Consider the following 26289-nt stretch of genomic DNA (forward strand, 5'->3'; position numbering starts at 1 on the left):
CGACAAAGTGGGTATTCACCCTCAAAAGTTTATGTTCCAATACGTCTGTTAGTCTATAAGGTGACACAGGACTCTTTGTCGCTTTTTACAGATCTAGACTAACACGGCTACCCCTCTGATATTTGATAACATGGTTTTAGTAAAGGGAAATCATGCCTCACCAATCTACTAGAATTCTTTGAGCAGGTCAACAAGCATGTGGATCAAGGGGATCCAGTGGATATAGTGTACTTAGATTTTCAGAAAGCCTTTGACAAGGTCCCTCACCAAAGGCTCTTACACAAAGTAAGCTGCCATGGGTTAAGAGGGAAGGTGCTCTCATGGATTGGTAACTGGTTAAAAGATAGGAAATAAAGGGTAGGTATAAATGGTCAGTTTTCAGAATGGAGAGAGGTAAATAGTGGTGTCCCCCAGGGGTCTGTTCTGGGACCAGTCCTATTCAATATATTCATAAATAATCTGGAAAAAGGGGTAAACAATGAGGTGGCAAAATTTGCAGATGATACAAAATTACTAAAGATAGTTAAGACCCAGGCAGACTGCGAAGAGGTTTTCCAAGTACAAAAGGATCTCTCAAAACCGGGTGACTGGGCAACAAAATGGCAAATGACATTTAATGTTAATAAATGCAAAGTATAGCACATTGGAAAGTATAATCTCAACTATACATATAAAATGATGGGGTCTAAATTAGCTGTTACCACTCAAGAAAGTGATTTTGGAGTCATTGTAGATAGTTCTCCAAAAACATCAATGTGCAGCAGCAGTCAAAAAAAGCAAACAGAATGCTGGGACTAATTAAGAAAGGATAGATAATAGGACAGAAAATATCGTGTTGCTTCTATATAAATCCATGGTATGCCCACATCTTGAATTTTGTGTGCAGATGTGGTCGCCCCATCTCAAAAAAGATATATTGGAATTGGACTAGGTTCAGAAAAGGGCAACAAAAATGATTAGGATATGGAACAGCTTCCGTATGAGGAGAGATTAATAAGACAGGGACTTTTCAGCTTGGAAAAGAGATGGCTAAGGGGATATATGATTGAGGTCTATAAAATCATTGGTGTTGAGAAAGTAGCTAAGGAAGTGTTGTTTACTACATCTCATAACACAAGAACTAGGGGTCACCAAATGAAATTAATAGGCGGCAGGTTTAAAACAGATAAAAGGAAGTATTTCTTCACACAATGCACAACCTGTGGAACTCCTTGCCAGAGGATGCGGTGAAGGCCAAGACCCTAACAGGGTTCAAAAAAGAACTAGATAAATTCATGGAGGATCAATGGCTATTAGTCAGGATGGGCAGGAATGGTGTTCCTAGCCTCTGTTTGCCAGAAGCTGGGAATGAGCGACAGGGGATGGATCACGTGATGATTATCTGTTCTGTTCATTCCCTCTGGGGCACCTGCACTGGCCACTGTCAGAAGACAGGATACTGGGCTAGATGGACCTTTGGTCTGACCCACTAGGGCCATTCTTACGTTCTTATGAATTTTGGTGCCTCAGGATCTGGCAAAATAGGTGTTGAGGGGGATCCTGTACATTGGCTGGCCCTTTGGGGAGCGGTCTCCCAACACCAGGACTGTACATATGCAGAAAATTCAGCTCCCCTTTTGGGGTAACCCTGTGTTTCCCCCTCCCAGCACTGAGTCTTTCCATGCTCCCTAGAGCTCTGTGTTCTCTGGGCTAGGTATGTTTGCCCTTTGATCAGATGCACCTGTTCCCAGCAGCTTTTCCATAACTGCTCTCTGTCTCTCCCCAGCCTGGAGGAAAACACCCCCTTCTCTGTCATTTGTTCTCACAAACTACCACCTGGCAATTTCCTGGTCTCAGCTCTGCTATCCCTGGCGTTGAAGCTGCATCTTGATGTAAAGAGACACAGTTACTTTCCAAAAACTTATCAGAAATAGCATCCTGAAAAACTGGGACCTGGATTGGGGTACCCTCCATCACCCCTCCAGGAAGTCAGTCACACAGTACCCTCTCAAACACTGGGTCATGGGCTGAGTGCCTGGGTGCACAGATGCTGACTCAGCCACTCTGTCCTGGGCATCCTCTCCCAAATGACCAGTGAGGAGACATTCCTGTACCCCCACTATTCCTTCCCCAGTTTCCTCCTCTAGGCCTCCTCCTAAGACACATTTCTCTGTGCTCCCTAAGAAGGGTTCTATCCCTTGTTCAGCTGAAAAACTCTGCCAGCTAACAACTGTGACAGTTTCCTTTATCACTGACACCACCTCTCCCGCCCCTGTGGGCATGTTGCCTTCTGCTGGAAAGGAGCTAGTCTCAGCCCCTCCCATACTTGGAAACACACTGCTTCTCTGTGTTACAGAGTCACAGGAATCCTCACCCACCTCAGTGGTTTCTGAGGTCCCTGCCCCTTCTCTGGGCCACATTTCTCTGTGCTCCTTAGATCCAGTTTTATCTCTGGTTCAGCTGCGACCTGCTGGCAGCTAACAACCTGGACAGTCCTCTCCCTGGCGGGCATTACACTCCCATCCCTTCCTGATGGATTACCTCCTGCTGCAGTGCAGGAGTTGGTCTCTACCACCCTCCCACCTGGAAGCATGTGGCTTCTCCCTGCTGCAGAAGAATCAAGGAGACTCTCTCCCATTCTCTCAGCAGGTCCTGAGACCTTACCCTTTCCCTTGGGGGTCCTGGCATAGAACACCCTACTGCTGCAGGCAAATACTTTAACCTGAGCTACACGGAAAAAATAATTATCAAGGAGCAGGTTGACTAGGAGGTGTTCCATTACCCCCCCAGTCAAAAAACTTTCCAAACCTTCCCACACCACATGGATTTTAGCTAGTGGCATGAGAAATCTGCTTTCGCCCACCCCCACAATCTCTGCCATTTGGCCAGGTAGCATACTGGCCTTTGGGACCACACTCTGCTTAACCAGAGAGATCTGGGTCCCTGTAACCCTCTGCCTCAAGTATTCCCTGCCATTAATTTGGACAACCTTAACAAGCTCCATATCTGGTTCTGCAGAGGCTAATCGCACAAAAACAATATGATAGGTTTCGATTGCTTGGGGGGTTTCTGTGCTGAGGACAGCAGAACTAAGAAGCTATTGGATGCTTGCTTCCTCCTAGCACAGGGCATATATTCCTCAGGTGATAAATGGAATTATACTGATAGCACCTTTTGGGCTCTTCTGCTTTTACAGGGGATTTGGGACAGGATTTACCAGTAGAGGGATGTTTTTGGGTAAGAGAATGTTTAGGCTCCCAACCCCCTTCTCTCTTCTCAGGGACAAAATGGGATCTACTCTTCCCACCTGTTTTAAACCCCTCTTTCTGTGGCCTGCCCTCAATAGACGCCCGAGTCTGTTCAGAGCCATCAGCTAAAAAAGCCATCTCAACCACAGTCTTTACATCTTTGTCCCATAGACACTGCTTTACTTCAGCCGTACATATGCTTAAGAAATGCTCTGAAGCAACAAGATCAAGCATTTCTTCAAAACTTGCCCTCTTTACCCCTCACCCATTTTCCCAACAAAGCTTTCATGTTGTTTACATATTCCTCATCCCAATAACCCTTTTAAGATTCCTAAATTTAATTCTATATGATTAGGGGGTAATCTGAAAACTTCGCAAAATAGTATCTTTAAATTGACAATAGTCTAAAGCAGTGGTCCCCAGCCTTTTCTGTGGGGCGGGCGCCAGATGACTAGCCGCCAAGGACCATGGCTGCCGGACAAGCAGCTGCTGAAATGCCGCCATGAAGCGGCAATGTCAAGAGGCATCGCCACTGAAATGCCGCCGTGAAGCAGCGTCATCAAGAGGCGTGGCCACCAAAATTCAGCGGCATTTCAGTGGTAGCACTTCTTGACGTTGCCACTTCTCGGCGGCCAGTACATGGGTGCATATGGATGCCCCAGCAGGCGCCATGGTGCCCGCAGGCACCGTGTTGGGGACCCCTGGTCTAAAGCATCCTCAATAGGCATTCCATTTAATACATTTCAAGATTTACCAGTTAATTTTGCAATCAGAGAAGGAACGCTCTTTTATCATCACGGATTTCATGTATTACACACAGCCTTTCAAAGGTAGTCAGATATTCAGTAATATCATCATCCTCGCTGTATGCAGGACACAAGTGTTCCCATTTGCAGATTTCTGGAGTGATGGAAGTCGTTCGGACCAGGGGGTTCTGGTTCTGCTTCTCTAGCAGGTCCAGCTGGTCTTTTCTTTCTCCTCTCTCTTTCTTCTGTAACCCTTCTGTGAGGCCGAGTTGACAGCAGCAAGGGCCGGGTTCAGGACATAGGGGGTCCCTTTCAACAATACAATGCAAAACCAGCTCGAGCCCCGACCCAGTGATCTGGGAAAATTACACAGACACCTCTGGGTGCCTCAAAGAGGCAATACTTCCCCTCTCACAAGCACAGAGTCTCGGTGTAGCAAAAATCTTTAATAACATGAGGTAAACAACACCGCATTAAATTGGGAAAATACCATACCTAAGGTTCATAAACACAAACCATGAACCCGAAGACCCACCCCCCAAGCAGATTGGACCATGTCCCTTCCCTTTGGTTCTTGAGTCCAATAACCCAGTCACCCCCCACACAGTTTCTGCCCTTGGTCAATGCAGCCCCCCCAAAGTACAGAAGTTCCTCCGCTGAGTCTACCTCCCAGCATAGGTGGAAGGGTGGGGTATTGTTGGTGTCATTAGGCATAACCCTAGGTAACTCGGGAGGGTGGAAGACCACGAGTGTCAATGAAGCCTTCCTGCACTAGGCCTAAATGAACCAAAGTCCTTCCATGTTTAAACTCTAATCGACCTTAAAAGCCAGATGCAGAAATTGGAATCTGTAACAGCCAGTTATCAGGTGCAGCACCGCTCATACCGATGCTAAGCGGTAATAATGAGGCCTGCATACTTCTGGCTGAAAGGCAAAACAACAAATCAAAGGAAAGGGACAAGATAATAATTCAAAGAGAAGTTAAAACAAGCTGGACTTATAGCCGTCAAGATGATTTAACTGCTTAAATGTAATTGCTTGCTACTTGCTTAATGTAAACTATTATAGGAGGAAGGGGGGAAGAAGGGAAAAGCTTAGCTGCAAAATGTATAAAAAGAGAAAAGCTGCTTATGATGGTGTGCTTGATCTGAGACGTGCCCATCTCCTTGCACCGCTTTGAGATCTCAAATAAACTTTGACTGCTTCTCCACCCTGTTGTGTTCATTGGCGTGAAGCACACGGGGCAACAAACCCTGCTGTTGCTTTCCTTGGGCACTCTGTGCTGGCAACAGTCTGGGGCACCTTATGTGCTCCGTTGCTCATGTTGACGGTCAATTGGCATGCCTCTCCGTGGGGTTCTGCTGCAGTCTTCACCACAAGCCGCTCCTCTCTGCCAGCCGTCCCGTTAGCCACTCACCAATATATCTTCAGGCTCCCCCCCTACTTAACACAGCGCTCAGTGATTTCAGCTCTTAGTAAGTTTAGCTCTTTAGTGATTTCAGCTGGTAGTAGGGGAGCCTCAGTGCTGGTGCACCACTAGCCCAAAGTAGGTCTAATACTTAGACCTGGGTATTGTGATTTCAGCTCTGCAGCATGTAACAATATTCCTAATGAAGTCAAAATTAGCTCTGTTATTACACAGTGGAGAGAGAAGTCAAAGTGGCGTTTAGGGCCCTCAGAAGGGGCCTACACTACCAGATACAAATACCTGTCCCCAGCCTCTCTCAATTCACTGGATTTTGGAACCCATGTCCCTTGTCTAGCAAGAGCTACTTAGTTGACGGCAAGTCCCTCCATCATAAAGTGCCAACTACAGTTCTACTGTCCTTCCCACAGCAGCTAAAGTGACCATTTGGGCCAGCAGTCCCATCAGGCTAGGCAGGGTGGGTGTGCCCATGCAAACAAGATCAGCCCCTGAAGTCCTTTTCCACAGCTCACCACCAGATGTCAGGGTAGAGCCCATTCTGACTCTGCTTACACTTCCATAGCTCTTCTGCGTGCACCCTGCTCTCTAGCCCTGCCCTGGCACAGCCATCCTGTGCTAGAGAAATACCTCACCTCCTCCACCCTATCCTGGCACACGGCCACCAGGGCCGGAGGCTAGAGCGGGGCCGAGGCCTGGAGGCTACCCCCTGGAGCTGCTTGGCGGGGTGCCGCCTGCCCTATCTACGAGCAGCACGGGACACCGCTCTGACAAAACCAGCCGGCACCAGTACGCGAGAGGCGGGCTCCTGAGATGTGATTGTTCCTGCGCCAGACCGTCGCCCCCCGCGCGGGAGTCGCTGCTGTGACGTCTGCGGTTACTATGGCAAAGCCGTTGCGTGCTGTGTGATTGGCCGGCAGGGTGGAGGGACACGTCTGCCGCTCGGATTGGTGCGCGGCCCAGCCTGGGCTTCCCCCGCCTGAGGAGCGCGGCGGAGCCGGACAGGTGATGAGGCCCGTGAATGAGCGCGGGCTGGGCCGGGCAGTCGGAGTGACGGTCGGACAGGGGGCGGGACCCGGAAAGGGAGCGGAGCAGGCTCTGACCCCCCGCGCGCCGGCCTGACGTGGCGGCTTCCCGCACAGGGCGATGAAGGCGCTGATCCTGGTGGGCGGCTACGGCACCCGGCTGCGGCCGTTGACGCTCAGCACCCCGAAGCCGCTGGTGGAGTTCTGCAACAAGCCCATACTGCTGCACCAGCTGGAGGCTCTGCGCCAGGTAGGGCCGGGCCGGGCCCCGAACCCCGCCCCGGCGGCTCCCAGGCCCCCGCCGCTAACGCACTTTCCCCTTCCCCGGCAGGCGGGCGTCGATCACGTTATCCTGGCTGTCAGCTACATGTCGGAGGTGCTGGAGGGGGCGATGCGGGAGCAGGAGCAGCGGGTGAGACCGGGCCGCGGGGGAGCCATCGGGTCACAGCGCGGGGCGGGGGCTACGTGGGAGGGTTAGGGGCGGGGCTGGGCGGGTGGGAGCATGTGGAAGGGGCGGGGGTTGGTTAGCTAGGTGGGGGAGGGGTGGGGCTATGTGTGGGGACAAGGGGGTCATGTGGGAGGGGCAGAGCAGCATGGCATTGGGGTCATGTTGGGAGGCAGCAAATGGGGTGCAGTGCATCCTCCTGACCCTGGATTCTGTTATCTTTCTCAGTTAGACATTCGCATCTCCCTGTCCCATGAGAAGGAGCCACTGGGCACAGGTGAGTCTGTCCATCCCACATGCTCAGTTGGCCCCCTACAGGGTTGGCCGAGGGGCCTGACTTCCTGCTCATGCAGTTTACAGGGATGGGGTGAGGCTTCTCATTCCAACGCCACCCCTGCTTGCATAAAACTGAAGCTAAGCGGCTGGCTCAGCACAGGGTAGAGCCTGTGCTTGGTGGCAGCTGTTGTATCCACCTTGGGGAGCAGCAGGTGGCCTTTCCCCCCTGCCAGCTCTCTCTGAGCCATGTTCCCTCCACAGCGGGGCCCCTGGCGCTGGCCCGGGAGCTGCTGACTGAGAGCTCGGAGCCTTTCTTCGTCCTTAATAGCGACGTGATCTGCGACTTCCCCTTCACAGACATGGTGCGCTTCCACAAGCACCACGGCAAGGAGGGCTCCATCGTGGTGAGTGCCCAGGGCTGGCTCCAGGGGGTTAGAACAGGACTGGCTCCTGCCACCCCTACTGACTTGGCGTACCACACTGCACTTGTTCCTGGGTTTTTATGGGCACAGTCAGGAGTACTAGATTCTGTGTAAAAATGGGGGGCTATGCCCCTCACCCCCAGACCCTCTCCCTGGCCCGGCTTGAAGCTGGAGCTGGGCCGGGATAAGAGCTGCCCAGGCCGCTGTGGGGATCCCAGGACCCTCCACCTGCCCTGGGTGGGGGGCCAGGGTGCCCAAGAGCAGCCCCCAGCCTGTATTCCTGCCCCTAGAGGTGCGCCACCCAGACTAGGTGGAGGGTCTGAGGTTCCCCACAGTTGCCCAGGCTCCCTGGGCAGCTGTTACCATGGCCTGGCTTCTGGCCTGGCCAGGGAGTGAGCACGGGGCAGGGCTCCTTGGTGAAATGTGAGGGGCTAAGGCCCACCTCAGTTCCCCCCTGGGAAGAGGCTGGTGCTACTGGCAGGGGCAACGCTTTGTGGTGGGGGGGACTGATCACCTTATCAGCTCCCTGGGCATGAAGCACAGCCCTGCCGCTGCCTCTATGACCCTTCCCCAGGGCGGCAAGTTGTATGGGGGGGCCTGGCTCCACCAATGTTTGGGGCTGGGTCTCTCCCCCCACCCCCGCTTGCCACCCCCGCGCACCTCCCCCGAGCGTCCCTGCCTGCCCTGGGCTGCTGGCGGCTGCTCCGCACTGCACTTCCTCGCCGGCCGCAGCCAGCTACAAGGGAGTGGTGCCGGGGGCAGGCTGAGGGGGCTGCTGTGCCGGAGGAAGGGAGGAGGCACATGACAGCCCCCCTCCTGGCAGGCAACTCTGAGTTGACTCCAGGGTGGGCGGGGGGACTTATCCTGGCTGGACCTTCTGAGCAACAGCTTGGGGGAGCTTGGGTGTGTCGGGCTGAGTTGGGTGAGTATTGGGCTGGGGAGGGGCCCCCTCCCTCAGAGCCTGCTGCTGCCGGCAGGGAGAGGGCTGGGGGAAGTCCTCTCTGGCCCCCTGCTCTAGCCCCGGGGCAGCCTGCCTGCTGCACCCCAAACTACTCATCCCTGGCCCAGCCCCGCACCCCAACCCTCTCTCCCAGCCTAAAGCCTGCACCCGACACCCAAACCTCCTCCTGCACCCCCTCCTACACCCCAACCTCCTGCCCTGCCCAAAGCCTGCCCCCAGCAGCCAACTCCATCCTAGAGCCCGCACTCCTCCTGCACCCAAGCTTCCTCCTAGAGCCTGCATCCCAAACCCTCTCCTGCACCCAAATTCTCTCCCAAAGCCTTAGGCAGATGTGCGTGTGGGGGGGGGGGCGCGACGGACTTGGTCCCTTTCTGGGCACCACCAAAAATTATACAAACCTGCTGCCCCTGCCCTCGCCGTGCCTCCGAAATGGTCCCTTATGTTGTTTGGCAGCTGGCAGAAATGGGACTTCTGGCAGTGCAATCCTGGCCAAGTCCTTGCCCCATGTCTCAGTTTCCCTGTCTGTAAAAAGGGGCAATAGTGTAGTGACTGGCCTGGCAGAACCCACCTGGTCTTCCCTCAGTCATTCCACAGGGAGGTGTCTTGCAGTAACTTTGCCTTGCAGGTGACAAAAGTGGAGGAGCCCTCCAAGTATGGGGTGGTGGTGTGCGAAGCTGAGACGGGACGCATCCACCGGTTTGTGGAGAAACCCCAGGTGTTTGTCTCAAATAAGATAAATGCCGGCATGTACATCTTCAACCCCAGCCTCTTGCACAGGATCCAGGTAGGGAGCTGGCCAGCTGTGGGCCCAGCCTTCAGCAGGGAGAGCGATGGCTGGGGGTGGGAGGGAGGGATGCATGTCTCCTGGTCCGCACCCCCTCCCTCCCCGGGTTTGTGTGCATGTGTAGCAGAGGGCAGGTGGAGGCTGAGTGTTGGGCTGGGGGTTTTCCAGGAGACAGAGGAGGCTGTGGAAGGGGAGGGATTCCCAGCAGTTGGGGCACTGAGCTGGAGTTGGAGCCAGGGGGATGGAGGCAGAGATCAGGTCCATCCAGGAGCACTCATGACCATCTGTAATCTCTAGGCTGCATGTAGATTTAACAGCCACGTGCTTGCAGGGCATTGTGGGAACTGGGAGGCTGTGCACTCAGGGTTGGAGGAGATGCCCCTGACTGGGCCCTGTGTATCTGTCTGTAGCTGCGGCCCACCTCCATAGAGAAGGAGATCTTCCCGGTGATGGCTCAGGATGCGGAGCTCTATGCTATGGAGCTGCAGGGTAAGGGACCCCGCTGAGACCCCTTCCCAGCCACGGAGTAAAGGAGACATCCATCTCCCCACCCTCTGCTCCCCCTCTCTGCCCCAGCACAAAGGAATCCTCCTGCCCCAAGTCTGTGTGCCTCTTGTGCCGGTGGCATCAAGTGGGTATATGAGCTGCCTCCTCTGGGCTCATCCAGGAGGATGTGGGGGAATCTCCTGTGCTTATTGCAGGGGCTTGGCCTGTCCCTGTTGCCCTCCCTGTAGGCTGAGAGTGCTGCTCTGTCCCTACAGGCTTCTGGATGGACATTGGGCAGCCCAAGGACTTTCTGACGGGCATGTGCATGTTCCTGCAGTCGCTGAAGGTCCAGCACCCAGAGAGGCTGCACGCGGGCCCTGGCTTTGTGGGGAACGTGCTGGTGGTGAGTGCCTATGCTTCTCTGCCCAGCGGTGTGCTTGGGGCTGCTGCTTCCTTCCTGACATGAGTGGGTGTAGATGCACCCCCAGTGTGACACCCCGTGAGCTTGCAGTACTCCGGTCACCCTGCTGCTGGCCTCCCCCCGTTCCCTGGGAGCTGAGTTGGCTCATGTGGCTCCTGTAGCAGGCCGTGGGCTTTGGCTTGCTGAGCCCTGCTGCTGTCTGCTAGGAAATTCAGACTCAGGACACTAACTAGCACTGGCCTCCAACCTGTGCACCCCATGTGGGACCCCAGCAGGCCTGCTATGGCCAGCCCAGCCAGGTCCCTCATCCCATTTGGCCTGGACCCTCCCAGACAGAGAGTGTGGGCTGCCTGGGCCCTGTCTGAGGAAGCTGAGATAGGGGCCTTGCTGTTCTGACAACAGCCTGGGCTAGTCCTGGCCAAGGGGCTATCTAGGCTCAGGCTTTCCAGCCCAAGGAAAGAGGCTGACTGTAATTCTCTCCCTTGGGCAGTGCCTAAGGCCCAGCCCACAGCGAGGGAGTGAACAGAACATAAGAACGGCCACACTAGGTCAGACCAAAGGTCTAGCTATTCCAGTGTCCTGTCTTCCGACAATGGCCAATGCCAGGTGCTTCAGGGGGGGTGAGCAGAAAAGGGCTGTTATCAAGTGATCCATCCCGTTGTCCAGTCCCAGCTTCTGGCAATCAGAGGCTAGGGACACCTGGTGCTTGGGTTGCATCACTGACCATCTTGGCTAATAGCCACTGATGAACCAATCCTCCAAGAACTGATCTCATTCTTTTTTGGACCTCAGTTATAGTTTTGGCCTTGCCAGGGGATGTTGTGAATGAGCTTCCCCAGGTTGACTGTGCATTGCGTGAAGAATGTTTGTTTTAAACCTGCTGTCTATTCATTTAATTGGGTGACCCCTGGTTCTTGTGTTATGTGAAGGGGTAAATAACACTTCCATATTCACCTTTTCCACACCAGCCATGATTTTATAAACCTCCATCATATCATCCCTTAGAGGTCTCTTTTGCAAGCTGATCAGTCCCAGTCTTTTTAATCTCTGTTCCTATGGAAGCTGTTCCATACCCCTAATAATTTTTGTTGCCCTTCTCTGAACCTTTTCCAATTCTAATATATCTTTTTTGACATGGGGCAACCAGAATACACATACTGTTCAAAGTGTGGACGTACCATGGCTTTATATAGTGGCATATATTTCTGACTTATTATCTATCTCTTTTCTAATGATTCCCAACATTCTGTTCACTTTCTTGACTGCCGCTGCACATTGAGTGGATGTTTTCAGAGAACTATCCACAGTGACTCCAACATCTCTTTCTTGAGTGGGAACAGCTAACTTAGACCCCATTATTTTGTATGTATAGTTGGGATTATGTTTTCCAATGTGCATTACTTTGCATTTGTCAACATTTAATTTCATCTGCCATTTTGTTGTCCAGTCACCCAGTTGTAGGAGATCCCTTTGTAACTCTTTGCAGTCTGCTTTGTACTTAACTATCTTAAATAATTTTGCATCATCTATAAACTTTGCCACCTCACTGTTTACCCCTTTTCCAGATAATTTACAAATATATTGAATAGCACTGGTCCCAGTACAGATTTTCAGGGGACCCTGCTATTTACCTCTGCCCACTGTGAAAACTGACATTAATTCCTTCTCTGTTTCCTGTTAACTAATTATTGATCAATGAGGGCCTTCCCTCTTATCCCATGACAACTTATTTTCCTTAAGAGCCTTGTCAAAGGCTTTCTGAAAGTCCAAGTGCTCCTTTGGCACCTTGATGACCTAGTGGCCCACTGATTGTTTGGAAGGCTTCCTGCTTCTGATGAGCTTAAAGGATTTTTTACTGGCAGTTTTTCTCTTTTGCTAATTACTTTTCAAATTCTTTTTTCAGCTGTCTAACTCATTAATTCCTTCTTAAGCACCTGGCATTGGCCACTGTTTACAGACAGGATACTGGGTTAAATGAACCGTTGGTCTGATTCAATATGGTTGTTCTTATGTTAATTATAATTTTATACTTCACTTGCCAGAGTTTAGGCTCCTATTTTCCTCAGTAGGATTTGACTTCTAATTTATAAAGCATGCCTTTTTGCCTCTAACCACCTCTTTTACTCTGTTGGTTAGCCATGTAGTATTTTTTTGTTCCTCTTACTACAGTAACTCCTCGCTTAATGTTGTAGTTATGTTCCTGAAAAATGCGACTTTAAGCAAATCCAATTTCCTCATAAGAATTAATGTAAATAAGGGGGGTTAAGTTCCAGGGAAATTTTTCACCAGACAAAAAAGTATATACACACATACACAGTATAAGTTTTAAACAAACAATTTAATACTATACACAGAGCAATGGTGATTGTGAAGCTTGGTTGAGGTGGTGAAATCAGAGGGTGGGATATTTCCCAGGGAATGCCTTTCTGTTAAATGATGAACTAGCACTTGGCTGAGCCCTCAAGGGTAAACACGTTGTTAATGTAGCCTCACACTCTACAAGGCAGCACAGATGGAGGGAAGGGAGATAGCATGGCAGACAGAGACACATACCCTGTGTGTGGGAAAGAGACAGAGAGATGCGCATTGCCCCTTTAATTATGCTGACCCCACTCTAAGTACATTGCCTTTTTAAGTATATCAGCAAGTTGAGACAGCAGCTGCGGCCAGCACGCTCTCTCCGTCCTGTTCCCACCCTGCTCTACATGGAGAAGGAGTAAGCGGGGGTCAGGAGCAAGGGGAAGGGGAACACCCTGACGTTAGCGTCCCTTCTTCCCCCCCCCTACTGCCCCAACACAGGAAGCAGGAGGCTCTCGGGAGCAGCTCCAAGGCAGAGGGCAGGAGCAGCACATGGCAGTGAGGGGAGGGACAGCTGAACTGCTGGCAATTGATAGCCTGCTGGGCAGCTGCCGCACAGGGAACTTACGGGAGAGGGGAGCTGATGGGGGGGCTGCCGGTCCACCCTGGTTCCAAGCCCCCACCAGCTAGCTCCAATGGGCTACTCTTTCTGCAAGCAGTGGACAAAGCAGGCGGCTGCCAAACAACATAAGGGACCATTGTGCAACTTTAAACGAGCATGTTCCCTAATTGATCAGCAACGAAACAACGTTAACCGGGATGACTTTAAGTGAGGAGTTACTGTATTTTTTTTATTTGTGGTATACATTTAAGCCTCTAATATGGTGCTTTAAAGCGTTTCCATGCAGTTTGCAGGCATTTTACTACTGAGATTGTTAGTTTTAATTTCTGTTTAACTAGCTTCCTCATTTTTGTGTAATTCCCCCTTTTTTTTAAAGTTAAATGCTACTATGATGAGTTCCTTTTGATATTTCCCTCCACCCCCCAGATGTTAAATTTAATTACATTATTGACACTCTCTCACCAAGCGGTTCAACTATATTCACTTCTAATCTCTGTCACTAACCTGGTCAGGTGGTATATTCCTACTGCTATATTCTTATAATTCAAGCATGGAATTTCTATCCACAGCAAATCTGTGGTGCTGTTTGATTAGTTTAAGATTTTTACAAGTTTCACTCTGTTTTCTTTCACACTCCTCCACTAGCATGACCTGCTCTGTCATTACAACATATATAGGATCTTGGTATTACTGTGTCCCATTGGTTATCATCATTTAACACTAGGCACTCAAGTTCTCCCATCTTAGTATTGAGACTTCTTGCATTTGTATACAAGCACATATAAAACTGGTCAATATTTGGTTGTCTGCCTTTGTGATATAATTGAATGGGACTTTCATTTGACTGTTTCTCTTCAGTTCCTACTTGCACTTTATCAATTTTTGTACTCGCCTCTTTACTAGGGCATAGAGAATCCTCATTAGTAGATCCTCCCTTAAGGGATGTGGCTGCCTAAACCACGCACTCCTCTGCACCTGTCAGCTTTCCCTCAGCCCCTAGATTAAAAACTCCTTTGCAACCTTTTTAATTTGACATGCCAGCAATCTGGTTCTGTTGGGGTTAGGTGGAGCCCCTCCCTCTGGTATTGGCTTCTTCTTTCCTTAATAAACCTAAGCCCCTCTTCCTAACACCATTGTCTCATCTACGCAATGAGACCCTGCAGTTCTGCCTGTCTGGACCTGCACATGGAATTGGAAGCATTTCAGTGTAATAGAGCACTTCCCTATTCCTGGCCTCTTACCTAGCAGTCTACATTTGGCCTCCAGGACCTCACCTGCCTTCCCCTATGTCACTGGTACCTAGATGTAGCATGACCACTGGCCCCTCCCAAGCACTGCAAATACATCTGACTAGATGTCTTGAGAGCTGCAACCTTTGCACCTGGCAGGTAATTCACCAGGCGGTTCTCACAAACCAACCTGTTTTTCTAATAATTGAATCCCCCATTACTATTAGCTGTCTCTTCCTAATTAGTAGAGTCCTCTCCCCTGGAAGGGTGTCCTCAGTGTGAGATGAGGGTCCTAAGTAAGGGTTTATTGCCTTCCACTCCAGCTTGATGCTCTCTTTCCCTGAGACCTTCATCCTCCTCAGAAGCCCCGAGGCTGTCAGACCAAGGGTGGGCCCGCTCTGCTGTGTCCCAGAAAGTCTTGATGTTGTACCGTTCTGTCTCCCTTAGCTCCGTCGGTTCAGCTACTCTAGTCTCTGAGGGCCAGGAGCTGCTTGCAGCCATGTGCCCATGAGGCAGGTAATCATCCATCCTACATTCAGTGCAATAAACTGGAGAGCCCCTGCTCTGCTGCTGGACTTGTTCTCTTGCCTGCAGTATTTGTACTCTTGGAGCCTGTGGTGGGAGAGGGGAGTCTTTCTTGGCCTAACTTTAGGGAATAGAAAGTATATCTGGCTCTCTCACTCACTCTCTAACCTCCCCTCATTGCTTTGGCACTGGCTTTTCAACCCCCGTCTACCCGATAGTTGTGCCTTCTGGTTAAGGGTTCAAGACTTAGGGATCAAAGCTCTCAGCTAACCTCAGCACATGGTCCTCAACCAGCCCACACTATACACTTCAGTCAAACAGGCCCATAGCAAGTACACACCATACTCATCCCAAGGGTCAGGCAGAGCTCTGTGGAGTGCTACAAACCTGCAGCCTCGCTGGCTGAGCAGGTCCCAGAAAGGTGAGGGATGGGCATAAAGAGTAGCCCTAGAGCTGTGCTGTTATTGGGGTCCTGAGGAGGCCTCTGACCCACAGCACTCTGAGCGTGGCTGAGCACTGCAGCTCTTTCTCCCCCCCCCCCCTCCCCCAGTCTGTATGGGCTGGCCCCTTCTGAGGGCACAGGCAATTGCAAGCATCTGTAACAGCACTTCCCTTAGAGGTAGCTACCCCCTCTCATGCAGGACTCTGTGCCAAGGCATGGTTACATAGGGACAGGATGACCCTGGGATTGCCTATTGGGAAGGGGGGAGCCTGGGGTGGAGGCTCCTCTCTCTCGCCTACCTGCAACAGTGTGGGTTACAGTGAGCTCAGCAACTGACCTGAGGAGCAGGCCCTTGCTGGGCTACCAGGTCTGGCATCTGTGCCTAAGTACTGGTGGGTGCAGCATTTTTGGGGTTCAGGCAGGCTCTCATCTCTGTGGGAGAACTATGGGGCCTCCTCTAGCAGAGCAGGCTGGGAATGTGACTCCTTTGGGCTGGTATCTCCTAGCACAGGGCTGCCTTGAACCAGGGAGCTCCCTGCTGCTGGGTGAGGGTCCCCTATGCTGATAGTGAATCAGCTAGGACTTGGGTCCATGGCTCTCCTTGCTTAGCCATCTGCTCTGTTCTCAAAGGGCAGCCCCTCTAGCCAGCCATTCATCTGAAGGCATACATGTCAGGCCTTGGCCAGACACCCCTAGCACCATGAGGGCTGGAGCAGTGGGGATTGGTGCCAGGGCAGGCAGCTGCCCCTGTAGTGTGGGCCTACACCCACCTCGCTCTTCCTTTCCAGGACCCAAGTGCTCAGATCGGTGAGAACTGCACGATTGGCCCCAATGTCACCATTGGGGCTGGGGTGGTGGTGGAGGATGGGGTACGGATCAAGCGCTGCACCATCCTGAAAGGCTCCCGTATCCGCTCTCACTCCTGGCTAGAGTCCTGCATTGTTGGCTGGCTGTCGTCTGTTGGCCAGTGGGTGAGTTACCTAGTAGACTGGCGCATGCCTGCAGCAGGGCCCAGCAGCCAGGGGGCTGGCTGTGTCTCTATCACAGACACTTGCTGGTTAGTTGACTCTACACATGGCTGCTAGTGCTCCCTGGTGAGTCATGGCTGTGACCATTTTCTTTTAGGGGGCATTGGAGGGGCCCATGCCTGGCTGGCTTGGGGGTGCCAAGGCCCACAGTGCCCAGGACACAGTCCCTTCCTGCACAAGAACAGAGGTGGCAGCTGGCATCTGTATCCTCACCTCCACCTCTGGGATGGAGAATCTGGCTTTAGGACAGGCTGGAGTTAGAGAGACCAGATTCCAGTTCATCCCTCCTGTGAGCAGGCATGGGAGGGGCTTGGCAGCTTGAAAGGGCCAGGCTACTCCCAGCCCTGAGAATGGGGGGGGGGCACTGTTGCTGTGCCTGGCTGCAGTGGAGGAGGTCCTATCTCCTCCAGCCTTTGGCCCTAGCTTGTCATGGGGGAAGGGGCCCAAGCAGGAGAGGCAGCTCAGAGTTGGGGGGGCTGAGCACTAGGCACAAGGCAAGTCCACCCACATACCCAAGCTGTGGAAGACATGCTGCCTCTGATGCAGGGAGCATGTATGTGGTGGGGCCTGGCTGACAGGCGGCCTGTCTCGGTTAGGTGCGGATGGAGAACGTGACAGTGTTGGGCGAGGATGTCATCGTCAATGACGAGCTCTATCTCAACGGGGCCAACGTGCTGCCACACAAGTCCATTGCCGAGTCGGTGCCAGAGCCTCGCATCATCATGTAGCTGCTGGGCCAGGCCAGCTCCCCTGCTACTGAACTGTTAACACTTTGGTTCCTGGAGCAGAGCCCTGCACACAGGGTGGGGGGGGGGGGGGGGTATGGGAACTGGCTCTGCTGGCGCACCGCATGGAGCAGTACTGGGCCCTCATGGGCTGCTGGGCTCTGAGTCTGCTGTTGGAAGGGTCTGGGAGGGGGGGAAGGGAGCTCCATGGTGGAGCAGCAGAAAGCAGGGAGCCACAGCTGCGAGATGCATGGCTTGGGTGCTGGTAGGAGCCAGGTGTGCCACTGAGGGCCAGGCCTACAGGGCCCCACCCAATACAATTACACTGTCTAAAAGCGCTGAATGGCCTCATGTCACCTTGCTGTGGCTGGTCCTGTGGCCCCTGCCCTCCCCATATCACTCCTGGGTGTCTCCATTCCTGAGGCAGGTGCCCTGGCCCAGCTGCTCTTAGATCCACAGGCCTTGCGTTCCCATCTGTTGCACACACAAGATGCCACCCCATAAGGAAGAATAATTTAATGCTCTCGTGCAGAGAAGTGACCCCAGCTGGGGCAGGTAACAGCACCCGATGCACAACACAGAGCAATCCCACAGGGCTGGTCACAAATCACACGCTACTGCTAGTCCCACCCCACCTGCAGCAGAGCTCAAGCATTAGCCTCTCCCCCAGCTGAGAGACCTAGGCCAAGGATTCTGCACCAAGCAGCAGGGATCCCCACCCCCGCTGCCAGCTAGCACATGCTCCTGCAGCCGTAGGGCAAGGTGCCACATACTTCTCCCCCACCAGGCTGAAGCTGGGGGACTGCAGGCTGCCAGACCCCAGCCAATTACTGCCCCTCAGAGAACTCAACCACGAGGGCCCAGGCCTAGTCCAAGCCAGCTGTGAACAGCCTCTGCTCTGTCTAGCTTAGCACAGAAGCAGTAGCTCTCCGCAGTCTGGCTGCCCAGTACCCAGAGCTTGGGCCAAAGCGTGCCCCACCCCCAGCAAAGGGAAGCTGGCAGTGGCCCATCGCAGCAGCACACAGGCTCACATATGAACGAACGCTCCATAGCAAATCGCAACAGCAGCAGGACAGACCCTGAGGTCAGCCAGGCTCCTGCAGGCCATGGCTGAGACTCCAGTAGGTACATGCTGGCATTAGCCTCACCGGGGAAAGGCATCACCCCTCAGCCCTTACTGCTCAGGCCTCCCCCTGACCTGTTGAACAGACTGAGCCCAGCCTTGGCTCAGACAGGGCAAAAGCAGCACCTCCACCATCTGCTAGTGTCCCTCATGCTTGTGAGCAAGGGGGCTGGGCTGTGGAAGGGCCCACAACTAACCAGAGCTGGGCAACCCACTTCTGGAGGCTGAGGGAAAGGAGCCTCAGCAGCCTGCAGGGTCAATCCCCCCACTAGGAGCTGCCTGGCTTGGTGAAGTCATCCACGCCTGTGATGGTGGCCTTGCAGAAGAAGCAGTCCTTGTTGTTCATCAGGTGCTGGTTGATGCAGGCTCTGAAAAGACAAAGCTTGTACCATGAGGGAGCTGTGCCCAGCCCTGCACCCAAGCACTCCCAGGCAAAGTGCTTCCCTTGAGCAGTGGAGCCCATGACTGCACCCCTGCTCTGTCACCCTGCAGCGAGGCCTGGAGCCCCAGTGTGGTGAGGGATGGGGGCTGGCCCTCTCCCCAGGGGAGCCCCTCCCAGCACATGCAAAAAGATCCAAGAGCTTCCATGGAGCATGAGCCAGGTCCTTGGGCTCCAGACGCAGGTAGTCTTTACCAGTAGAGGGGTTCAAGGGGAGCAGAGAAGCAGAGCTCTCCCTAGCTCCTAGCCTGTGGGGCTGAGCAGACTCCCTTGTTCCTGGCCCCCAGCAGGGAGGGAAAGGGCAGAGGGCCACCGCAGTTACTCACTTGCAGGACTTGTGGGAGCATGGCCTGAAGATGGCTGAGATCGGGTGTGCGTAGCAAATGGGGCACAGGTCCTCCTCACTGGTAGGCTGCAAAGACAATCACCCGGCCTTGATTAGCAGCTGAAGGCACCCACACACACCCCAGTGGTTGCCTCCTGCCAGACAGCAGCACTGGGGGTGCTGCACCAAGCAGCCTGAGCCCAGCCCTCCTGTCCCTTGTAGCCCAGGCTGGCAGCTGCCCCTTGGTTGCTCAGGCTTGTGGCTTGTGCAGTACCCCTGGGCCAGGGCAGTGGGACACAGCCTTGTGCAGTCTCACCCAGTGTGGCAGGGATTTAATCCTGGAGATACTCAGACTACCTGGGGACTCCCAATGGCACCTCACACCCCAGGTTTGGCCAAACGAGCCTCTGCCTGGGGGAGTTTTCCCAGCCAGCCCTCACTCTGACATGCCCACTGTGCAGCAGGGCAGCAACCCCCCACCCTGTGTGGCCAGTTCCCAATGGTTCCAGCTGCCAGGCATAGAGAAGTGGGTACATGTAGCATTCAGCAGAGCGCTGGGTACACAGCTGGCTGGGCTGTGCAGTGTGTGGCCAAGCCAGGCAGCCTGTGCAAAGCCAGCCCCCCAGCTGCCCAGGCTGAACCCTCCCAAGTCACCATCTGAGCTGGCATGACGGGTTCCCCCACTCCACCCCAGGAAGGGCACTCTCCCTCCCCCCCCCCACCCCCCTGCAAGACTGCTGGTTTCTGGGCTGCGTGCATACCAGGCAGGGACTCACCAGCATGGAGGCAGCTGCCTGCTTGGACTCTTCACTCAGGTGGCCCAGCATCCGCTCCACCTTGGCCAGCTCCTCCTGGCTGATGTAGTCGGTGTCTGTGGAGAGAACGGCTGAAGTGAAAGGGAAGAGAGCACCAGAGCTGGCCCCAAACGGGAGGGTGGTACTTGTGGGGCACACAGCACAGCTCTGTGGCTGACTTCATGCCAGGACACCCCACTGGCTGAGGGCTGCCCACGAATGGTAAACTGCAGCTGTGTTGGCTGGACAGAACCATGGCCCTGTGTGAACTGCAATGTGTCCCCACAGGCAGGCACAGGATGAGCCGGAGGGGGTGTCCAGGATCCCGGCAGCATAGGAGACAAGCAGAGCGCTGGTCATGCCTCTCCCTGCCTGCAGGGCAAGGCCAGAGACTGTCACCTGCTCTCTACCAGCAGCTGTGTGCATGCATTAGAGCCTGCCTGGAAGCCACTGGTGGGCAAGCAGCATTGAGTGGGGTTTGGAGAGGGCACTGAGGGTCAGAGGGCCCGAAGGTGGCATCCAAACAAATAGGTTGGGCTGGGGGGAGCTAGGGAGGACCAAGATGGGAACAGGCCTAGGCCAGCAGGGATGTGAGGGGGCAGATCCTGGGAGAGGCTGCAGTGTCAAGGCCTAGGGCAATGAAGGGATGGTGTGTGAAGGGGGCACCAAAGCTGTGTGATGGGGGGCTGGGCAACCCTGACAAGACAAGAGAGGTTAGAGGCACACAGTGTTTGAGGGACCCTGGGCCAGCCATGCCGTTTCCAAAGGGGGCAGGGAAAATTCCTCAAAGATTATTTCCTTTCTGCTAGCTAGCAGCATCTCCTCTCACTGCAGCTCTCGGAGCTGGATCAGCATGCTGTGGCCATGCCCCCTCTGCTCCCGCTTGCTGCCAGAGGAATATTTCCAAGCGGTAAAACTGGAACAGCATTAACAAATATTCCAGAGATAATGACATTATGTACATTGAACCAAGGAAGACAATCCTATGGTAAATATTCCACTTAGTATCCAACTCTGGCTCCTGAGCCATCCAAGGTGGGGACAACTGTGGGAGACGATGCTAGCAGAAAGCAAGTTATTTCTACAAAATTTTCTGTTCTGCAGCCCAGTGTCTCCCACAGTTCTGGCTGTCTGGAAAGTAGTGAGGGTTATGAAACAAAAGTTTGATAGGAAAGTATCCCCTACCCCTTTTGTGAACTTGCTCAAAAGTCTGTACTATTTCTGAGCCACTGCCTGCAGCACCATTCTGCCACAGGAGCCCCTGCAGAAGACAGAAGGCCCACCCTGTGGAGCTTAATGAAGGTGTTAGCTGTAGACCAAGTGGCCACTTTGTAAATTTCCAAAGCACTTGCTTATCTCTCCCATGAGGCTGCTAAGGATCTCATGGAGTGCACCTTGATCCCTTCTGGGACTGGAGCCTCTGAGGATTCAGGATTCCACAATACATAGTCTGATCCACCTAGCAATGGAGGACTTCGAAGCTCTGATTCTCTGGCATTTCGAGTAGGACGACACAAATTTGGAGCCCGATCTTCTTGTGGATTCTGCATATTTGAGAGATTTTCAAAGCTCTTCTGACATTCCAGGTCTACCACATCTTTGCCATTGGATATTGTAGTTTTAGACAGAACAAAGGAAGCACAGCCTCTTGGGAAGTGTGGAAGGAGGAATTTACCTTAGCAAGAAAGGATGCTGGTGTCCCAAGCCCAATCTTGACCTCATGGAGCACCCAGTAAGGCTCACATGTGGATAAGGCTGCCAGCTCCGACACTTGCCTGGCGGACATGACAGTTACTAAGAACAAGTCTTAAGGATAAATGAAAGGCCGACACTGGAGTCAGAAGCTCAAAGGGATGGCTGTCAGGGCCCTCAAAACTAGCAGTAGGTCCCATGCTGGGAAGACTGGCCTGGCTGCTGGTCTGGCTAATCGGACTGCTAGAAGGAATCTGGCTACCTATGGATGGTCTGCAAGGAGGGCAAGGATCCTACAAATAGCACAATATTAAGAGCAGACACCTGACATGAAATGCAACAGAAGGTCCTGTGGCACCTTTACGACTAACAGAAGTATTGGGAGCATAAGCTTTCATGGGTAAGAACCTCACTTCTTCAGATGCAAGTAATGGAAATTTCCAGAGGCAGGTATAATCAGTACGGAGATAACGAGGTTAGTTCAATCAGGGAGGGTGAGGTGCTCTGCTAGCATTTGAGGTGTGAACACCAAGAGAGGAGAAACTGCTTCTGTAGTTGGATAGCCATTCACAGTCTTTGTTTAATCCTGCTTTGATGGTGTCAAATTTGCAAATGAACTGGAGCTCAGCAGTTTCTCTTTGGAGTCTGGTCCTGAAGTTTTTTTGCTGTAAGATGGCTACCTTTACATCTGCTATTGTGTGGCCAGGGAGGTTGAAGTGTTCTCCTAGAGGTTTTTGTATATTGCCATTCGTGATATCTGACTTGTGTCCATTTATCCTCTTGCGTAGTGACTGTCCAGTTTGGCCAATGTACATAGCAGAGGGGCATTGCTGGCACATGATGGCATATATAACATTGGTGGACGTGTAGGTGAATGAGCCGGTGATGTTGTAGCTGATCTGGTTAGGTCCTGTGATGGTGTTGCTGGTGTAGATATGTGGGCAGAGTTGGCATCGAGGTTTGTTGCATGGGTTGGTTCCCGAGTTAGAGTTGTTATGGTGCGGTGCGTGGTTGCTGGTGAGAATATGCTTAAGGTTGGCGGGTTGTCTGTGGGCGAGGACTGGCCTGCCTCCCAAGATCTGTGAAAGTGAGGGATCATTGTCCAGGATGGGTTGTAGATCACTGATGATGCGTTGGAGAGGTTTAAGCTGAGGACTGTAGGTGATGGCCAGTGGAGTTCTGTTGGTTTCTTTTTTGGGCCTGTCTTGTAGCAGGAGGCTTCTGGGTACACGTCTGGCTCTGTTGATTTGTTTCTCTATTTCCTTGTGTGGGTATCGTAGTTTTGAGAATGCTTGGTGAAGATCTTGTAGGTGTTGGTCTCTGTCTGAGGGGTTGGAGCAGATGCGGTTGTACCTCAGCGGTTGGCTGTAGACGATGGATCGTGTGGTGTGTCCGGGGTGGAAGCTGGAGGCATGAAGGTAAGAGTAGCGGTCGGTGGGTTTTTGGTATAGGGTGGTGTTAATGTGGCCATCACTTATTTGTACTGTGGTGTCTAGGAAGTGGACCTCCCGTGTAGATTGGTCCAGGCTGAGGTTGATGGTGGGGTGGAAGCTGTTGAAATCATGGTGGAATTCTTCCAGGGTCTCCTTCCCATGGGTCCAGATGATGAAGATGTCATCAGTGTAGCATAGGTAGAGAAGGGGCGTGAGTGGACGAGAGCTGAGGAAGCGTTGTTCCAGTTCTAGCTGAAGAACAGGACCTTTGAAAGGATGTCTGGTCTCCACAGAACCTGGAGTGGGAGTTCCAGTTTCAGCTCTATCAGGTCTGAGAACCAAGGTCTCCTTGGCCAATGAGGAGTTATAAGAATTACTGCCGCCTGCTCTCGTTTTATTTTCTGAATCACCTTCCTCAGTAGCAGAAAAGGTGGAAACGAATCAAGTAGGCCCTATGGCCAACTGTGCGATCAGGCATCTGTGCCCATGACTCCGGGGTCTGCTTCACTTGTGAAGTATTTTGGCTTCTTTGCATTTGTATGATTCACAAATGGGAAGGGAGGCAGAACGTCTGAATGGTGAGTCCTGATTCAGGCATCATTTAGAGTTTTTGACCCTGCGCCTGGTGAGACCATCTGCCCTTTTGTGGCTCAGGTCCACTTTGATGTGGATCACCCTGAGGAAACGGCAGAACTGTTCCATCCACCTCACTATTTCCATTGCTTCCACACTTAGTGCTGGACGCCTTGTTCCCCATTGGCTGTTAAATACGCAAATGTAGTCATATTGTCGGATTGAACCAGGACATGCTTCCCCTTAGAGTGAGCTGGAACCTTTGCAGAGCTAGCTGGACAGCTCTCAGCTCTAGGAGGTTTATGCAGTTTTGCCTTTTTCTCCTAGCTCCAGAGGCCCTGGGCTGTTTGGGTCTCTAAGTGAGCTCCCCAGCCCTCCAAGCTGGCCTTGGTTGCAAGGATTAAAGGATCTGGAAGGCAGATGGACATACCTTTGCAGGCATTATCATGGACTGACCACCATTGTAAGGTGTTAAATACCTATGTTGGAACCCCTACTTGATCTTTCATGTGTTCCAGGGAATGGTCCCACACCTTTACTATGAAGGCTTGAAGACGTCTGATGAGCGATTGTGCCCATGGAGTGATGCCTATGCACAGTACCATGAGTCCTAGCACAGCACAGTGCTATGGTAGGCCTGCTGCATCTCTGGAGCAAGATAATACATTTCTGGATTTTCTGAAACCTTTCTAATGATGGGTAGACCTTTGCTATCAAGGTGTCTATTTCTGCCCCCAGGTGGTTATTCTGTTGGATGGAACCAGAGACCTTTTCTTGGCACTGATGATGAAGCCGTGCCCCTGGAGGAGATTCAACATCCAAGATGTGGTCCTCTGCACCGCTGGAGTTCTGATTGGGATGTTGTCGAGAATAGAGTACAGGTGAGTTCTTTGCAACCTGAGTCTGGCTATTACCACCATCTGTGTAAAATCCTCGGGGCCAAAGACAGGCCAACCAGGAGCATTCAGTACTCATAACGTTTCCTGCTGTAGGTGAACCTCAGAAGTCTGTGGTGGCATGATCAGATGGGGATATGGAGATATGCGTCTGCAAGAGGTACTGAAGTCAAGAAGTCCCTCTGGACAGGGAGGACACTCTACAGGCCAGGGTCTCCATCAGAAGCATTGTTTTCTTCATCCACTTGTTCAGCCTTTTGAGGTTGAGAATGGCTCTGATACCCACCATGTGCTTCTGCACAATGAAGAAGATGGAGTACAACCTGGCAAACCTTTTTCTGAGGGAACAGTCTTGGTCATGCCAATATCCAGATGATGAGATATTTCATTCTGGATCAAATTGTTTTTTACAGGGTTGTTGAAACTAAGTGACTGGATGAAGAATGGATGGGGTAGAGGCCACAGTTCGAGGGACTATCCCTGACTCACTATCACCCTGATTAACTTCTCTGTGGTTAAAGAAAAACATTCTTCTAGAAAATGGGGAATTCTGCCCCCTCGCTTCTCCCCTCGCTTCTTGTCATAAATTGGATTTTAGGGGAGCTGAGGTCCCTCTGGATTTTCCCCATGGATTTTGACCCTACTGTTTTCCCTTGGGGAACCTGCTGTCCCTTCACAGGTACCTCTGTGAGGACAAGTAGCGAAAGGCCAGACTTCCACCTTAATTTAATTGACTCGTTAGCACTGACCCCCCATTTGGTAAGGCAACTCCCATCTTTTCATATGCTGTGTATTTATACCGTTCTACTGTATTTTCCACTCCATGCATCTGATGAAGTAGGTTTTAGCCCATGAAAGCTTATGCCCAAATAAATTTGTTAGTCTCTAAGATGCCACAAGGACTCCTCGTTGTTTTTGCTGATACAGACTAACACGGCTACCACTCTGAAACCTGTTGCTAGAGAGACATTCATTAAAATGGAGCCAAAGTCAGGGTGATCTCTCTCCTTAAGGGCTTTGTGATCTCCCAGCCAGGAGAGATGCTCTTGCAACGCAGGCAGCTGCTCCCAGGGATGGTCGGAAAGTGGCAGAGGAAGTTTCAAAGCCTTGTTTGAGAATGACCTCCAACCGTATCCCTGGGGAGGGACGCTACAGCAGCGTCAGCCTTTGGTATCTCAGCATTGGAGCCCTTTGGGTCTGGAATGTTATGGACCCTGACATTGCTCTTGTTAACATGCTGGCCCTTACCTAGCTTATCCCACTCACCCTACTCACCTCCTGGAAGGAGGAATGAAGGGGTATCACCGCCACTGGGGAGGGTTTTGAGGGAAGACTGACTCCAAGGCACACTCTCAGGAGCCTGCTGAGGTTGTGTTTGAATCATGCGGATAACCTTGCTGCACATGGCTTGACATTTCTCTAGGAGAAAAAGCCTTTGCTGAGTTTCCCCCCCAGCCTGTTTGTAGGCAGCACCAGACAGCTTGTCTTCCGCAGGGGAGCGGGGGGGGGGGGGGGGGGGGGAGGGAATTGGAGGACTCAGACCTCCTGGATTTTGTGTGCCTTCTTTCCCCTTTCAGATTTTTTCATCTTTTTTGCAAACTTTGGGAGCATAGAAACTGCTGCGGCTTTGGGGAGGCCACCTATGGCTTGTCTTCCATAGGGCCTGGAGCCCCCTCAAGAGGTCTGGCTCTGAAACCTCCCCCATTGGGTCCCACTCCCCCTAGATGGGGGGCTGGGGAACTAGGCAGGGCCCACCTGGACAGCTCGGGAGGGAGGGGGCTGATTAGAAGCCCTGCTTCTTTCCCCAGGGTGCTCATGACCCACTTTACGACTTGCAGGGAGACAGAGGACACTTGTGGCCCTGCAATCCTCCCGTCTTAGTTCTCCAGGAGGCCCCTGGGACTTATCCCCTTAGTCAAGTGGTCAGGG

The 26289-nt window shown here is 52.5% G+C and overlaps 2 protein-coding genes across 6 annotated transcripts in view; one reads left to right on the forward strand and one right to left on the reverse strand.

Annotated features, from left to right (window-relative positions):
- Positions 1–4410: 4410 nt before the first annotated feature.
- GMPPB (GDP-mannose pyrophosphorylase B) lies at positions 4411–25253 on the forward strand. 2 transcript variants are annotated; one of them, XM_054033821.1, is made up of 9 exons: positions 4411–6671; positions 6753–6833; positions 7095–7143; positions 7404–7546; positions 9151–9309; positions 9720–9798; positions 10071–10198; positions 24203–24345; positions 24457–25253. In XM_054033821.1, exons 1-9 carry the CDS (start codon positions 6543–6545, stop codon positions 24458–24460), a joined length of 915 nt encoding a protein of 304 aa, XP_053889796.1. In that variant the 5' UTR covers positions 4411–6542; the 3' UTR covers positions 24461–25253. The 2 variants fall into 2 exon arrangements, with proteins under 2 accessions (XP_053889796.1, XP_053889795.1); XM_054033820.1 differs by lacking the exons at positions 24203–24345; positions 24457–25253 and adding exons at positions 16121–16303; positions 16957–17428 and having other exon boundaries at positions 4426–6671.
- RNF123 (ring finger protein 123) overlaps positions 17587–26289 on the reverse strand; it is a 128939-nt gene continuing 120236 nt past the window's right edge. For all 4 annotated transcript variants that reach the window (XM_054033815.1, XM_054033814.1, XM_054033816.1 and 1 more), the window contains 3 exons: positions 19749–19843; positions 18974–19059; positions 17587–18576 (listed from right to left, as the gene is read on the reverse strand). In XM_054033815.1, the coding sequence (XP_053889790.1) occupies positions 18477–18576; positions 18974–19059; positions 19749–19843 (281 nt within the window). In that variant the 3' untranslated portion in view covers positions 17587–18476. The remainder of the gene's footprint in view (positions 18577–18973; positions 19060–19748; positions 19844–26289) is intronic.

This window comes from Malaclemys terrapin, chromosome 7, assembly GCF_027887155.1.
Source record: "Malaclemys terrapin pileata isolate rMalTer1 chromosome 7, rMalTer1.hap1, whole genome shotgun sequence".
Classification (NCBI taxonomy): domain Eukaryota; kingdom Metazoa; phylum Chordata; order Testudines; family Emydidae; genus Malaclemys; species Malaclemys terrapin.